This window comes from Anolis sagrei, chromosome 3, assembly GCF_037176765.1.
Source record: "Anolis sagrei isolate rAnoSag1 chromosome 3, rAnoSag1.mat, whole genome shotgun sequence".
NCBI lineage: Eukaryota > Metazoa > Chordata > Lepidosauria > Squamata > Dactyloidae > Anolis > Anolis sagrei.
In genome coordinates this window covers 187,326,755-187,341,808 of record NC_090023.1, presented here as the reverse complement: position 1 = coordinate 187,341,808, position 15,054 = coordinate 187,326,755, and the positions used below count along the sequence as shown (strand labels likewise).

At 39.3% G+C, this 15,054-nt stretch overlaps 1 protein-coding gene across 1 annotated transcript in view; it reads right to left on the bottom strand.

Annotated features, from left to right (window-relative positions):
* CC2D2B (coiled-coil and C2 domain containing 2B) overlaps positions 1 to 15,054 on the bottom strand; it is a 68,061-nt gene that overhangs the window by 33,255 nt on the left and 19,752 nt on the right. The window contains exons 12-20 of the mRNA XM_067466260.1: positions 12,012 to 12,152; positions 10,294 to 10,357; positions 9,830 to 9,951; positions 9,354 to 9,531; positions 7,643 to 7,793; positions 6,610 to 6,754; positions 4,812 to 4,950; positions 2,220 to 2,423; positions 150 to 242 (exon numbers count right to left, since the gene is read on the bottom strand). Coding sequence (XP_067322361.1) covers positions 150 to 242; positions 2,220 to 2,423; positions 4,812 to 4,950; positions 6,610 to 6,754; positions 7,643 to 7,793; positions 9,354 to 9,531; positions 9,830 to 9,951; positions 10,294 to 10,357; positions 12,012 to 12,152 — 1,237 coding nt within the window. The remainder of the gene's footprint in view (positions 1 to 149; positions 243 to 2,219; positions 2,424 to 4,811; positions 4,951 to 6,609; positions 6,755 to 7,642; positions 7,794 to 9,353; positions 9,532 to 9,829; positions 9,952 to 10,293; positions 10,358 to 12,011; positions 12,153 to 15,054) is intronic.

Here is a 15,054-nt window from a genome sequence, read left to right as displayed (position 1 = left end):
CAGGGACAGCGCACCACATGAGGCTCAGTGGGGAACAACACTCCTTGAGCTTCGTCCAAACTGAAATAATAAATAGATTTATTTCCAGCACAGCAGGTAGTTTTGCAGCCCATTCATTTGTAATACTACATTTATGTAAAGTAGCATACCATCCTAATGAAGTTGACAGAGCTATTCCTTTGTGCAGAAATAGGATCCACATCTGTCATTGGCATGTCCTTTTCAAATTGGCTTCCATATTGCTAAAATAAGAAATAGGGACATGTGTCAGCAACATTTCCTTTCTTTATTTGTGTCCATATCCCTAGAATAACAATTGAAGTATTTCAATAAATTAAATGTGAATCTTTACTTAACTGTTTAGCCAGACAGAAAGACAACATCCAAGTTACTAAATGTTACACTAACTTTCTGGTCCCCCCCCCCCCCCCCCGAGATAGAAATATGGGAAGGTGACAAAATTCTGTAGATCCTAAAACTGAAATCTCCTATGTTAATGAGATACAAACCTTACTTGATCAAGAACAAGAGAATAGTGTTTTTTTCTGTCATTGCCCATACTATTTGGGTTGCAAGTTGGTGATGAAATAATGTGAAGCCAGAATCAGGCATGTAGCTGGGGGGAGGGGGGTGTTGAGGGGCTTCGCCCCCCCCCCCCTCCGAAATTCTCATGGTGGTTCGCAAAAAGGCCTTACTGGTGCATTATTTAAACTGTTATGTTTATTCATATCATGATCTGATCACCATACTCAATATATCCCATATGCATGGGGATATTGTGGTAATAATACAAAAGGTTTGCTAGGGTAGACCCTCTTTCACTCAGACTCAGCCCCCCCCCCGAAACAAACTCAGCCCCTCCCAAATCGAAATCCTGGCTATAGGCCTGGCCAGAATGGATGCTGCTAGAACAAAAAGAAATGAATCCATTCCTTTTCTCCCTCTCCCCTCAGTTGTCTGGTGGGGAAAGGACAAATAAATTCCAGTGGGTTGAACTGATGACCTGAAGAAGACTTCTGAAATTTGCCTGGTTGCCAAACCCTAATCTAGAAAGTCTAGCTTTCAGAGCAAAAGTAAGGAGTCCCCGGTGGCGCAGTGAGTTAAACCCCTGTGCCGGCAGGACTGAAGACCGACAGGTCGCAGGTTCGAATCCTGGGAGAGCACGGATGAACTCCCTCTATCAGCTCCAGCTCCCCATGCAAGGATGGTAAAACATCAAAACATCCGGGTGTCCCCTGGGCAACGTCCTTGCAGACGGCCAATTCTCTCACACCAGAAGCAACTTGCAGTTTCTCAAGTCGCTCCTGACACGACAAAAAAAGAGCAAAAGTAGGTGGGCAAAACAAAAGAAACACTGAATTGCAGTCCCAGTAAGACCTAATGGAATTAAGATATCCTCCGTTGTGTTTTTTAATGCTTTTAATATACTTTGGATCTATTTTTTAAAAGGAGGATAGTGTTTATGTGTTAGCTTTTGTTGACAGGGACAGGGGGAAGTTATGGAAAAGTAATATAATGGGATATTATTTGGGATATTATGATATATTATTTGAGAATACAGAAATGCTGGCCCACTCTAACAACGACCATGTCAGACTAGACAGAGAAGTCACTGAAATCCACAAGCATGTGGACAATTTCAACAGAAAGGAGGAAACCATGAAAATGAACAAAATCTGGCTACCAGTATTAAAAATCTCCAAAATCAGGACAGTAAATAAAGAACAACACTCAGAAAATAGGGGAGACAGACAAGAAACAATCAAGGCCACCTCCCAACCAATTAACACCTCCCAACAAAGGATTCCCCCAGGAAGGAAGCAGCCAAGCTTTATAGCTGCAAGGCTATTCAGTGCTAATCAAGATGGCAACATTCACACTTGCCTCAAACAGGCAAGAGTTCTTTCTCCCACCCTGGACATTCCACAGATATATAAACCTCACTTGCCTAGTTTCCAACATACCACACCACCTCTGAGGATGCCTGCCATAGATGTGGGCGAAACATCAGGAGAGAATGCCTCTGGAATACGACCAAACAGCCCAAAAAACTCACAGCAACCTATTATCGGATTATTTCTATGTTTGATTCCTTTTTTAAGTTTTAGTATCTGTGCTTTTATTTTATTTTAATTTCAATGTATAAAAGCAGAATGATGGCAAATGTAAAGGCATTCAAGTACTATGTAAAACAAAGGTTGGCTGTTAAATTGAAATACCTGGAAGATTGTATCTGATATCTCTCTGTCATAGAGAGGAATTTGCTGAAAACGGTAGAAGTCTAACTGTCCTAAGCTTCTCAGCTGCAACAGCTGAAAACGTTTACAATTTTCAATGTCTTCTGCAGTGACAAAGTTAAATTCTTCCTGCAGCTGTTCAAGACGAAAGTATTTGGAATTACTTTGTTCCCGGGATTTTGCATACTGTTAGAGAATGAAAAATATAAATTAGAACATTTAGCTGATTAACTACAGCAAATAAATGTTGTTGTGCTTTTAAACCCTACAGTTTTATTAATCTGAGTGCTGTTTCCAATGTTATATCTATCTACTTGCCTGTTAAAGATTAGAAAGCGTATTTTTTTATTATTTATTTATGTATTACCCACCTTTCCTGACAGCTTGAGGCGGGGAACAACAAAGTCAAAACATATGAACATAAAATACGTACAAGATAATACACAGGTAAAACACACACAATTATTAAATAAATAAATAAAACATACACAAAACACTTGGTACAAATGTAACATATAGCAGCACAGGAGCCCCCGGTGGTGCAGTGGGTTAAAGCGCTGAGCTGCTGAACTTGCTGACTGAAAGGACACCGGTTTGAATTTGAGGAGCGGTGTGAGCTCCCACTGTTCCAACTTCTGCCAATCTAGCAGTTTGGAAACATGCAAATGTGAGTAGATCAATAGGTACCACTCCAGCGGGAAGGTAACGTCACGCCATGCAGTCTAACCCTAACCCTCACCCTAAGATTATGATGTGACAAAGATGTGTGCCTTCAGTTATTTTGCACTCAGTTTTGTACTAGTGTCCTGTGAATAAAAATATAATGAACTTCTTAGATTAGGCAAATAAAAATCCCATCTCATATACATTACCACTGGTATATATCATATTTCACCAAATTGAAGATGCCATCTAAGTCTTGTGAGATGATGAAGGAGTGTTAAGAAGCCCAGAACTCATCTTGGTGTGGGCTAGCAGAGCCATTTGGGACTGAAGCCCACCTCCTCCAAGATGAACTGAACCACCTAAACTGGGCTTTACAGTCCAATGGATATTCCACCTCAGACATTAGAAGAGCTGCAAGATCGAGAACAAGCCAGAGAGTAAAGACAAAGATCCCCTCAGAGGAAAAGTGTTCTTGCTATACATCAAGGGAACCACTGACCACATAGGGAAGCTGATGAGGAAACACAACATACAAACTATCTACAGACCCACCAAAAAAATCCAACAAATGCTATGTTCAGCAAAAGACAAAAGGGATCCTCTCACTTCTGCAGGAGTCTACCGTATACCAGCTGTGGACAAGTCTACATAGGGACCACCAAACGCAGCATTGCTCAAACACGAATCAAGGAACATGAAAGGCACTGCAGACTACTTCAACCAGAGAAGTCAGCCATAGCAGAGCACCTGATGAACCAGCCTGGACACAGCATATTATTTGAGAACACAGAAATGCTGGACCACACCAACAACCACCATGTCAGACTACACAGAGAAGCCATTGAAATCCATAAGCATGTGGACAATTTCAACAGAAAGGAGGAAACCATGAAAATGAACAAAATTTGGCTACCAGTAGTAAAAAAAAACTCTAAAATTACAACAGCAAAACAACAGAGAGGAAACAACCAGGGACATCTAATCACCTCTCAACAAAATATTGCCTCAGGCACTAACATGCCACACCAAACAACTGCTAGGCCATCAAATGCTAATCAAGGTAGTCAGTTGAAACATTCACACCTAGCTCCAACAGACAAGAGTTCTTTGTCCCACCCTGGTCATTCCAGAGATATATAAACCCATTTTCCTAGTTCCAACAGACCTCACTACCTCTGAGGATGCTTGCCATAGATGCAGGCGAAATGTCAGGAGAAAATGCCTCTAGACCATGGCCATATAGCCCGAAAAAACCTACAACAATCCAGTGATTCCGGCCATGAAAGCCTTCGACAATACATAGAACTTTGAGATTCTGTAAAACTATCATAGCTACGAATAGCTGTTTTTCATCTACATCTACCCTCTATGAAAAGATAAGTTTCTTCTAAAGACTTCTAAGCGCGTGAATGTCTGCTGCCATATACTTCAATGAACTTCATAAATTAATCACACATTGTATACATTTTTTTCATCAATCTTTAACCTACTATCAGCTAATTTCTTTGGAAAGCCTCCATTTCTTATATTATGACAGAAGAAAAAGGTTTGTCTTCCTACTTGTTTGAGTCACTTGAGTCATTTTTGCCAAATATAAATATTATTACTCAATCCAGCCAACTTACTGAAGAAATCAAAGGTAGACTAATTGAGACAAAAGGTAAAGGAAAAATCAGGAAAAGGTCAGAAATAGGCAGTATCATAAACAATTAAGATGCGAGGAGGCTCTCTAATCAACATGCTCTAGTCAAGACATTTTTGGTCAGTATGTTATGGCCTTGGGATTAGGGTCATGGCCCGGCTTCTTATTCAGATTTAAATCTAACCCTTAACATCAACATGTATCTCCTTAATTTCTGTTACAATTTCCCCCTAAATAACTGTTATATATTAAAATGTTTTCATTACCGTGATTAATTCAAACAAATCTGTGTAATTAGGGTCATTTGGATCAATATTGGCCGCTTTTGCCCACTCAATACATTTCTGTATATCAGAATGCCACCAAGTTTCATTTCCTCTGCCAGACCTGACATTACTTGACACGCTGAAGAACAAAAAAAAAGTATTACAGTTGGTTTTAAGGTGTATTGATACCACCTTTATCCCTTTGTACTTTTCATTTTAACTATGAGCTGCGTTAAAAGCCTTTATCGAAATACTCCAAGTTTCTTCTATTCCCCTTTCCCTTGGATTTTTTTCTCCTCCCAGGGCTTCTGCAACATTTCAGAAATGTATTTTCACCCATTTCTACCAAGCCTTCTTTATTATTATTCAGAAGTAAAAGATAAAGTACTACATTATTTTGGCAACAATGCACTTATTAAACATTAAAATCATTTTTTAAAAGTTCAAACATTCTTTTCCTAGCTTGATCTCTATTGAATCTGTGTCATGACAACAAAAGTTTACTGGTGGCAGTCATTTTAGCTAATTCTAGAACACTACAAATGAATAGCCAAGTAGAAACATTTCATTTTGGGGAAAAAATCGGTTAAGAAAAATGGGGAGTGGGAATGAAAAACCTTGGCTAATGAAAGCTTCCCTTTGGGATCAAGAAAATGTCACGAGCATCTCTAAAATAAAAATGTTTCATACACAAAGTTGAAAATACAGTAGAACATTTCAAAGCTAGTTCAGAGATAGAAGATATTATGAATATAAAAAGAGAAAGAAGTTCTATTAGTGCCTTGTTATCATTATATAATAACAAACAGTTGAATAAAGAAGAAAAAGACTCAATATCTAATGTACTAACAGTAGCAGGGCTGCTTATAGCAAGGAATTGGAAAAGGGAAATAAATATACAAATTGAAGAGTGGTACTATGGAAATTGGCAATAAATGATAAGTTGACATGTAAGTTAAAGGTCAAAAAAGAAATATGGGTGGAAGGCATTTGGATGACGTCTGGAGAAAATTTATTGAAAGAGGTTTTTAAAAGAAGGATGGAAAGTTGCCTGCACTAAAAGAAATGAAGTTTTGGACAGAGAATATATAAAGAAGTGGCTCAGGGAGGAGGAGAGAATGGTGGTGAATGACAGAAAGATATATATATATATAAGAGTAAAATTTACAGTTGATATAAAGAGATTTACAAAGCGCTTTGTATATTACATGTCTGCTGTATTATAAATGTATTGAATTTTAAAAAAATAAAATAAAAAAGAAACCAGTTCAGGCATCCAAATAAAAAGGGCACACAAAGTTACCAAGGGAATGAGAATGAGAACACAGCATTTCCAACATCTCCACATCCTGATTTCGGGGAACAATGCCCTCACCTCTCTGATATATCCTTACATACTAAGCTTGGCTAGAAAAGACTGGTTTAAGAAGCAGGGAGTACACAGCTAAAATGTAGCCTCAGCTTTGTTCCCACCTACTCCACAAAAAATAGAGTTGTTGGCAGCTTGCTCATTAAAAAAAAAAGCAAAGTTTATCTCTAGCACTAACTAGAACACACAAACCTTTCTGAGGCAAAGAACGTAAGAGTTTCTGACAGAAAATCTATTACAGACTCATTTAAGGAGGATTCTGAATGTTGGTCATGACATTATGACATTACACAGGAATTTGGGAGACTAAATAATAAATAAAAATGCTAATATTTTCAAAATCAAATTTAACATTGTATTCAACAAACTATTAATGTTGTATACCAGATAGACATATAGGATTGACACATAATGTATAAATTTTACTACCTAGGAGACCCAACAGATGCAGGTTGAAAGGTGGGTGCTAAAGGAACTCCTTTGTCATCAACAGTCCAAAACAAGGAATACATTACTTTTCCTGATGTGAGAATACATAGTTCTTCAGTTTCATTTTCAAGAAGAAAGGATACATCTGTAACATAAACATAATAGAAATAACCTTTTAAATCATAATACGATATGGTAAATAAATTTTAAAATGGTGTTTTGCTTGTTCATTAGTGGAACATTTTTCCACAATGGTTCTAAGAGGTACTGACACCACTTTCTCCCTTTGTACTTTCTAAATTCACACAGACAGAAAGAAACCAATACTAAAAGTAATCAACACTACAGGAACATTCTCAAATATCCCTGCTTCAGTCTGCCTGAACAATGGGTCACAGTTTGTTACCCCCAAGAAAGTTGACAAGGGTCTGCAAATCCGATGGAGATGCCATTCCAGTTGGCACCCCCAATCCAGTGGCAAGGTAGAGAAGATGAACCAGACCCTGAAGTGCCAGATTGTTAAGATCTGCCAGCAGGCTTACCTCAAGTGACCTGATGCCCTTCCATTGGCCATCACTTGGATTGGAGCAATACCAAAGAGGAGGGCCAGGGGGTTGCAAGTTAACCTTTTTAAATTTGTTTATGGTAGACCTTTTCCTTCCTCTCCAATGCCTCTGAAGATCAAATACCTACATGAGTTATTTGATCCCAATGGTCTTGGGAAAGGAGACAATGGTCAGGATCCCTTTAGCTATTTCCCAAGTCAGATAACTATCAGAGTTTGTGTGTGTGTTGATAGATGTTGCTCTTGAAATGAGCTCAGAATGTTTGTCCATTTAACTTGAAGCTGAAAGTCTGCTGTTCTAAGTATTTGACAAACCTGCAGTCAAGTGGTATTTATATTTTAAACTTTGTCAATCCAATTTCCAGTGTTCATCAGCTTCTATAGTGGTTTGTAACATATTTCCTTAAATGATCTATACAACAGCAATTACAATTTTCTCTATTTAGTTAAAATTCATGATTAACTTACTGCTTCCCACTGCCCCATCCAAAGGGTAAACTTGCTGATCGCAGCTAAATTCTACCTCATCCAAAATATCCTTGCTTTTTAATATAAAGGCACTGGGAACAGCCAAGTATACTCTGGCCAACAAAGATGGTTTTTTACTTGATTTAAATATCTAAAACATAAAAATGCACTGCTTTAAAAATTAGGTCAAGCTCTGCCAAAGTAAGAAGCTTCAAAGTACTTCCCTAAAGTATGAAAAGAATTTGTAAAGAAACTACAGTACTTTATTACATACAAAAAAACCCTATTGAAGTTAATATTTTTAAAATGTACTTATTTTGTTGGGACGAGAAAAGTCACAGCTTTATTGGATACAGATACAGAAGCTTGGCCCTATAGCCCACGTCTCAGTTCAGACATATGGTGACCTGCCTGCTGGTCACTTTGAATCAATTCACCCAGTCCAGATCCAACCTGGCTAGGCTTGGAATGACATACCACTTTTGAAGAAGCCACTGTATAATTCCTCTGTCACTTGAGAGAGAGGCAAAGCCATTTGTCCCCAAGTTGGTTGTGACCTTAGTAGTCTATATCCCAAAGTCATTTATGGGGACTCCAACACTGGATATAATGAGTACACTGGCACAATCTTTTCCCATCAATTGGCTATGATGGTGTAAAAGTTTCCTCTTCATTGTCTGATATTCTATTCAATCTAGTATGTTGCCACCATCTGTGAGGTACTAGGCTATGCTGCCACCAATTAATAAGGGTTTTCCTATTTAATTTATTAATGGATCCCCTCCTATTTAATTTATTAATGGATCGCCCTATTTTCAAATAGATTAACCTCAACCACTCTGTAGTATTTCTTTTGGTGTGTAGCGAGTCCAGGGAGCGGGGAGGGAAGGGAAGGAAAGCACATGTTTTCCATGACTGCTGGAATACACAGGCATGGAAAGGTGCATATTTTCCAGGAAGAATTGGGTTTAAAGGGCACCTTTTAAACATGTGTTTTCCAGCCCTTAACCCAGTTCCTCAGATTCCTCCCGCACCTTGGCTAAACATTGTTTATACGCCCCCCTTTTCACCCAGCGACTTCTGCATTTTATGTGCTATGTAGAAAGGCCCTCAGCTAACTTCTAAGCCCATTTTCCAAGAAATTAGGCTCTGCCTGGTTGCTTGGACGTACAAATCTTTCTCAAAGCCCACGAAATCATGTGGGCTTCTAGAAAGGATGGAGGGAAGGAGTTTGTTGATGCCACTCAGCCTCCTCATGAAATCCACAAACTGGTGTTCCTGATGATTCAGAGAATGCTCTTCTGGAAATCAGTATTTAGTAATACAGCACAAAACTGCATGAAAGGGGCTACTAATCTACCTGTAGAAATATCTTCATAACATTTATGTATTCCAGAATCAGTGTAGACACAGTATGGTATCATGGTATTATATTCCCAAAATAAAAAAAAATTACTTATTTGTAAATGCTTGTACAAACAAGCAAGATTTCTGTGTATGCTTAGGACAAATATGCATGACATAAAAATGTGCATTACCCTTTTATATATTAAGGGTTACATACAATACTTCTGGCCCACATATTGCCTTCAAAGTATACAAACTATCATAAGTTAAAAGTGGTTCATAAAAATTACAAACAATATTAATACATATTTTTCTAAAGATATGAAGTTTAAATTCAAATATAATATTATTGAAATAACATTACCTCTAAACAAAGAGATTCAGGCCAGTTTAATACTTGAATTCTAAACCTTTGTTGAAATATTACTTTAAAATCCTGGCACAGAGGAGTTTCTGGAGTAGAAGAAACCAATTTATTATTGTAATATACTTTAATAAAGTATTTCTCCAGCTTGATTTTATCTCTTCTCTTTTGTTCATCTCTAGGAATACAGACAAAATAGATCAAAGGAAATATTTCATTAGCTTTAAGTATGGAACCATATATTAAACCTGAAATAACTGGTGCAGAAAAATGAGGCATGTTTACACATTGAACAGTAAAAATGTACTGCATTAAATATTTCTGATACATTCCATGGTCAATCAACAAACAAAACTATGTAACTTAGTAAGTATGTTGAAAACTACATATCCTTCTCACTATATACAATGTTTTATATTGGGAAATACAATATAAAAGCAGGTGTTTTGCAAAGCTGACAACACCCTGAAACTCACTTGGGACACATGTTTGTTGCTGTTATCTCTGTCACAAATGAGAGGTGTGGCATGAAAAGAGATTCATTCTGATCTCCAAAATCTGTTGCAGTTTGAAGTACATGAGGTGACTCCAAGTAACCCTAGAAATCAAAACTTTTACTGCATCCAAGATTATTTCAAACAAATAACAATGTCTAAAATTGTATTTATTTCTCTTTTTATTAATTTATAATAGCATGTAATATCAGACATTTTAGAGATAATACCAAAGAGACAAGATTTAGATCATCTATATTTCTTTAATAAATCAACCAGACACTAATATCCATAAAGAAAAATGATAAAGGTACTTGTCTAATGTGTTTTACTGCAGCACAAGTATTTATTATTTTAAAACTCTTACAGTCTGAAAGCTTTTTTTTCTTTCAGATTCTGAAACTTTGCTTGGTAATCAGTGTCAATTTCTTCTAATGTTTCCTTACCACTTTTTCATCATCTTCAGATATTCTAGCTTCAGAGTCATCCAGTTCAGAGCTATTTGCCAGCCTTGTTGGAAGGAAAAAGGAAGCAATGAAACCTCTACAGATATCTACAGGTGCTTCCACACAGGGCTTAAACACACTTCAGAGAAAGGATAAGAAACCCGCTCTGAAGGGGGTTTAAGTCCCCACACCTTTCCCAAAAAGCAAAGCTTTCCCACGTAGGTATCCCTATTCCAGCCCGGTAACTACTTGGTCACATTTTGCATCCCCACCATCAGCAATCAGATGCATCACCTCCTTCCCCATCCCATTGGGGGAAGTGTTGTCGCCCAACTTCCCCCACTCTTTCCCCATTCAATTGAATGACAACACGGGAAGCCTCCCATGTTCTCAAGGCTCTATCATAGGATGCTGAAACTTTGTTTGGATCAATAGCTGTGTGTCGTCTAATAGAATCTAACAGGCTCCATCCAGGAATTGCGCTTGAAGTGTCCTAGGATAGGTAAGAAAGCCCGTGTGATGAAGTCCTAAAATTGATAGGACTTCATCACAACAGCAAGGAGTGAAGAGACAGTCTTTGAGCTTTCTTGAGGTTCTGGGAATCTCCCCAGATCTCAACCCCCAAGGAACACAAAGGAAGGCCCAGGGTGACAGACAAAGGAAGGGCACATGGAATTTTTCCAGACCTTGATCCTGCCTGTAGCAGAGACCTACCAGAATGTTAAAATGAAATTTCAATCCTCTTAGAGGACTGGGAAGCATCTGGCAAAAAAATTATAGAATAGCTGACTGTTGGATAAACTTTGAAGTCTCTTCCAACTTTATGATTCTAGATCTGAAGGAAACAAATAAGAGAGGCCCCTGAGAAAAACCACTGGCAGAGGCAAGTCAGCCTTAAAGCCAAACTAGGGAATTGGCAGATAGGCGGAGTGCGGAAGAAAAAAATTAAGTGTACTACTTTAAGCATCTGGAAACTTTAGGTGAAACTCTCAGATCCTATAAAGGTTTATGACGGCTGTAATTTTGGGAAGAGGACTTGGTAATATAAATAATAATAATAATAATAATAATAATAATAATACTTTATTTGTACCCTGCTACGATCTCCCCAAGGGACTCGGTGCGGCTTACATGAGGCCGAGCCCACAATACAACAACAAAAACAATAGCAATAGTAATACAAACAATAAATAAACTCATAAACAAAAAAACAGCAATGAACATTAACAATAACACAGCAACGTTTAAAAACCTATGGCAGGGCCAATGTACTAATTAAAAATCTAAAAATAATGCTGGGCGTGACCAGGTGCCATATAAACATATAAACAGGATAGAAATGGAGTATGAAAACATTTCTTTGTAGCACCCCAGTCTGAATATATTTACCTCTAGAACCAGAAGCTGCGAAGGTTAATTTATCAACTGTGTGGCAAGAATCACTGGGGATAAATAGTGTGACTTCACTTATGATGAAAGTGTTAGTTTTTGGTTAAAGAGTAGAAAGAGAAGGCATGGGACTGGGATCCTTGTCCTATAGGGTCCTGTACTTCATGTCACTGTCAATGTAATTTCTAGTATATTTTCAATTCATTTTTAGAATTTATATAGCACATTTTCTTTTTATATGTGTGTATATAATGTATGCCACTGAATAACTGTTTCAATATAAAACAAAAAGGAAATTACCAAGCATTATGAATGTTTTATGCACCTACCTTTGAAACTGCAGTTTTACTGTACTACTGACAAATCCTTGTCGGATACGCACAGATTTTATCTGTTTCCATATCTTCAACATGCTTTGTATTAAAGAACTATCTCTTTGGCGTTCTTTATCATATAATCTTTTAGTGTGTCTTTTAAAAGTGCAAAATAGCAAAGATAATAAAATACGTCAAGAAAAGAATGTGATATGACAAGTTATACCATTGTGAGCTATGTCTTCTGAGTTTTCCATGGAGGCTTTTAAAATTTATAATATACATGGGATTTTACAAAGTATTTTCAAATAAAAACAATTAATGAATTCCCACTCAGTCATGGACACCATGGATGACCTTGGGCAAATTACACTCAGGATTTGTCTACACTGCCAAAATAATCCAGCTGGCAATCAGATTAATCAGCAGCAGAGTTGCAACGAATATACTCTGTTAGGGCCATATCTACCTGTAAAATACCATACTGACATGATATTGCTGTCCACACCCCAAATTTGAATCAGTATTGTTTTAATTTGTCCTTCTCCTCCCAAGCAATTTGCCCGTTGCTGCCTTTCCAGCGAAATATTTTCCCAGCAGAGCTCCATTGGGCAAGTTGTTTGCTTGGACATCAGAGGCAAAGGTGAGGAAGCAGACCAATTAAACCTATATAATAACTGGGCACCTCATTCTGAGAAAACAACTTATCCAGTGGCACTCTGGTAGGAAGTTGTCTGAGTGGGAATGCAGTAGTCATAGTAACAGATCCAAGCCGAAAAGGCAGACTCAATCCGAAAAGAAGAGTGAGGAACCTCTCTTGACACCCCACTGCCATTTCCCAGCATAAAATAAGAGAGACGGGGAAGGCCATAAATCAGTTTCGAGAAAATGATTTTCCATTGCCTCTTTCTTCCCCAACCATTCATCACTCCACAGCACCAGAGAAAGAGAGGCAGGGGGAGAGAGGAAGAAAAGCAGACAATGGCAAATCACTTTGGATGTTTCTGCTTCTCCTTTGTAACTGTTAACACTTTTGACTGAAGGATAAGGCAGTGGAGTGTTGAAAGCTTGCATTATTTGTTTTGTGCATTTTTGGTTAGCCCAAAGATAGTATCACTGTTTTGTGGATTTTGGATGTTGCATTAACCAATCTATTTCACTTTGGAAACTAAGCCAATTTGTGGAGTGGGAGCAAAAAATTATGATAATGCCAGGAGCTCACAGGAAATAATACAGTAGAATCTCGCTTATCCAACACTAGCCGTCCCCTGCCACGCATTGCTGTGGCCCACATGGGGGTTCTTTGTGGGAGGTTTGGCCCAATTCTATCATTGGTGGGGCTCAGAATGCTCTGTGATTGCAGGTGAACTATAAATCCCAGCAACTACAACTCCCAAATGTCAAGATTCTATTTTCCCCAAACTCCACCAGTGTTCACATTTCGGCATATTGAGTATTCATGTAAAGTTTAGTCCAGATCCATCATTGTTTGAGTCCACAGTGATCTCTGGATGTAGGTGAACTACCAAAACCAAAGGACACTGCCCACCAAACCCTTCCAGTATTTTTTGTTGGTCATGGGAAAACTGTATGCCAAGTTTGGTTCAATTCCATCATTGGTTGGGTTCAGAATGCTCTTTGATTGTAGGTGAACTATAAATATTTATTTATTTATTTATGCACTTGTATACCGCTAATATCTCAGCCTAAGTCGGCGACTCATTGCGGTTTACAACACTTAAAAAACAATATACAATTTAAAAGCATAAAAACATGGAACACATATACACTACAAGTTATTGGGCCACCAATAACAATCCCAAGCATCTCGTAACTGAAATCGCAATCCAAAATTCATCGTCCATGAGTACCAATCCTTAGTCATCAAATTCGTCGCAACGGATTAACCGAATGCTTGTTTAAACATCCATGTCTTCAGTCTTTTCTGAAACACCATCAGCGAAGGGGCTGATCGTACCTCTATGGGGAGGGTGTTCCAAAGCCGAGGGGCCACCACAGAAAAGGCCCTGTCTCTCGTTCCCACCAGCCGCACTTGTGACGTCGGCGGGATAGAGAGCAGGGACTCCCCAGAAGATCTTAGGGTCCTGGTGGGCTGATAGGCTGAGATACGTTCGGATAGGTAAGTTGGGCCAGAACCGTTTAGGGCTTTAAAGGCCAACGCCAGCACTTTGAATTGAGCCCGGTAGCAGATCAGCAGCCAATGGAGCTGGTATAGCAAGGGAGTTGTATGCTCTCTGCGCTCCGCTCCTGTTAGTATCATGGCTGCCGCTCGTTGGACTAATTGGAGCTTCCGGGCTGTCTTCAAAGGCAACCCCACGTAGAGAGCGTTGCAGTAGTCAAGACGGGATGTAACCAGAGCGTGGACTACCGTGGCCAAGTCAGACTTCCCAAGGTACGGTCGCAGTTGGCGCACGAGTTTTAACTATGCAAATGCTCCCCTGGTCACCGCCGAAACCTGGGGTTCCAGGCTCAGCGACGAGTCCAGGATCACACCCAAACTGCGAACCTGCGTCTTCAGGGGGAGTGCGACCCCGTCTAACACAGGCTGTAACCCTATACCCTGTTCGGCCTTGCGACTGACCAGGAGTGCCTCTGTCTTGTCTGGATTCAATTTCAATTTGTTCGCCCCCATCCAGACCGTTACAGCGGCCAAGCACCGGTTCAGGACCTCAACAGCCTCCTTAGTAGCAGGTGGAAAGGAGTGACAGAGTTGGACATCATCTGCGTACAGATGACATCGCACTCCGAAACTCCGGATGATCTCGCCCAGCGGCTTCATGTAGATGTTAAACAACATGGGAGACAGTATTGAACCCTGAGGAACCCCACAAGACAAAGGTTGTGGGGTTGAACAGGAGTCACCCAGTAACACCTTCTGAGACCGACCCTCGAGGAATGAGCGGAGCCACTGCAGAATGGTACCTCCAAGACCCATCCCCGCGAGGCGTCCCAGAAGGATACCGTGGTCGACGGTATCGAAGGCCGCTGAGAGGTCGAGTAGCACCAACAGGGACACACTCCCCCTGTCGAGCTCCCG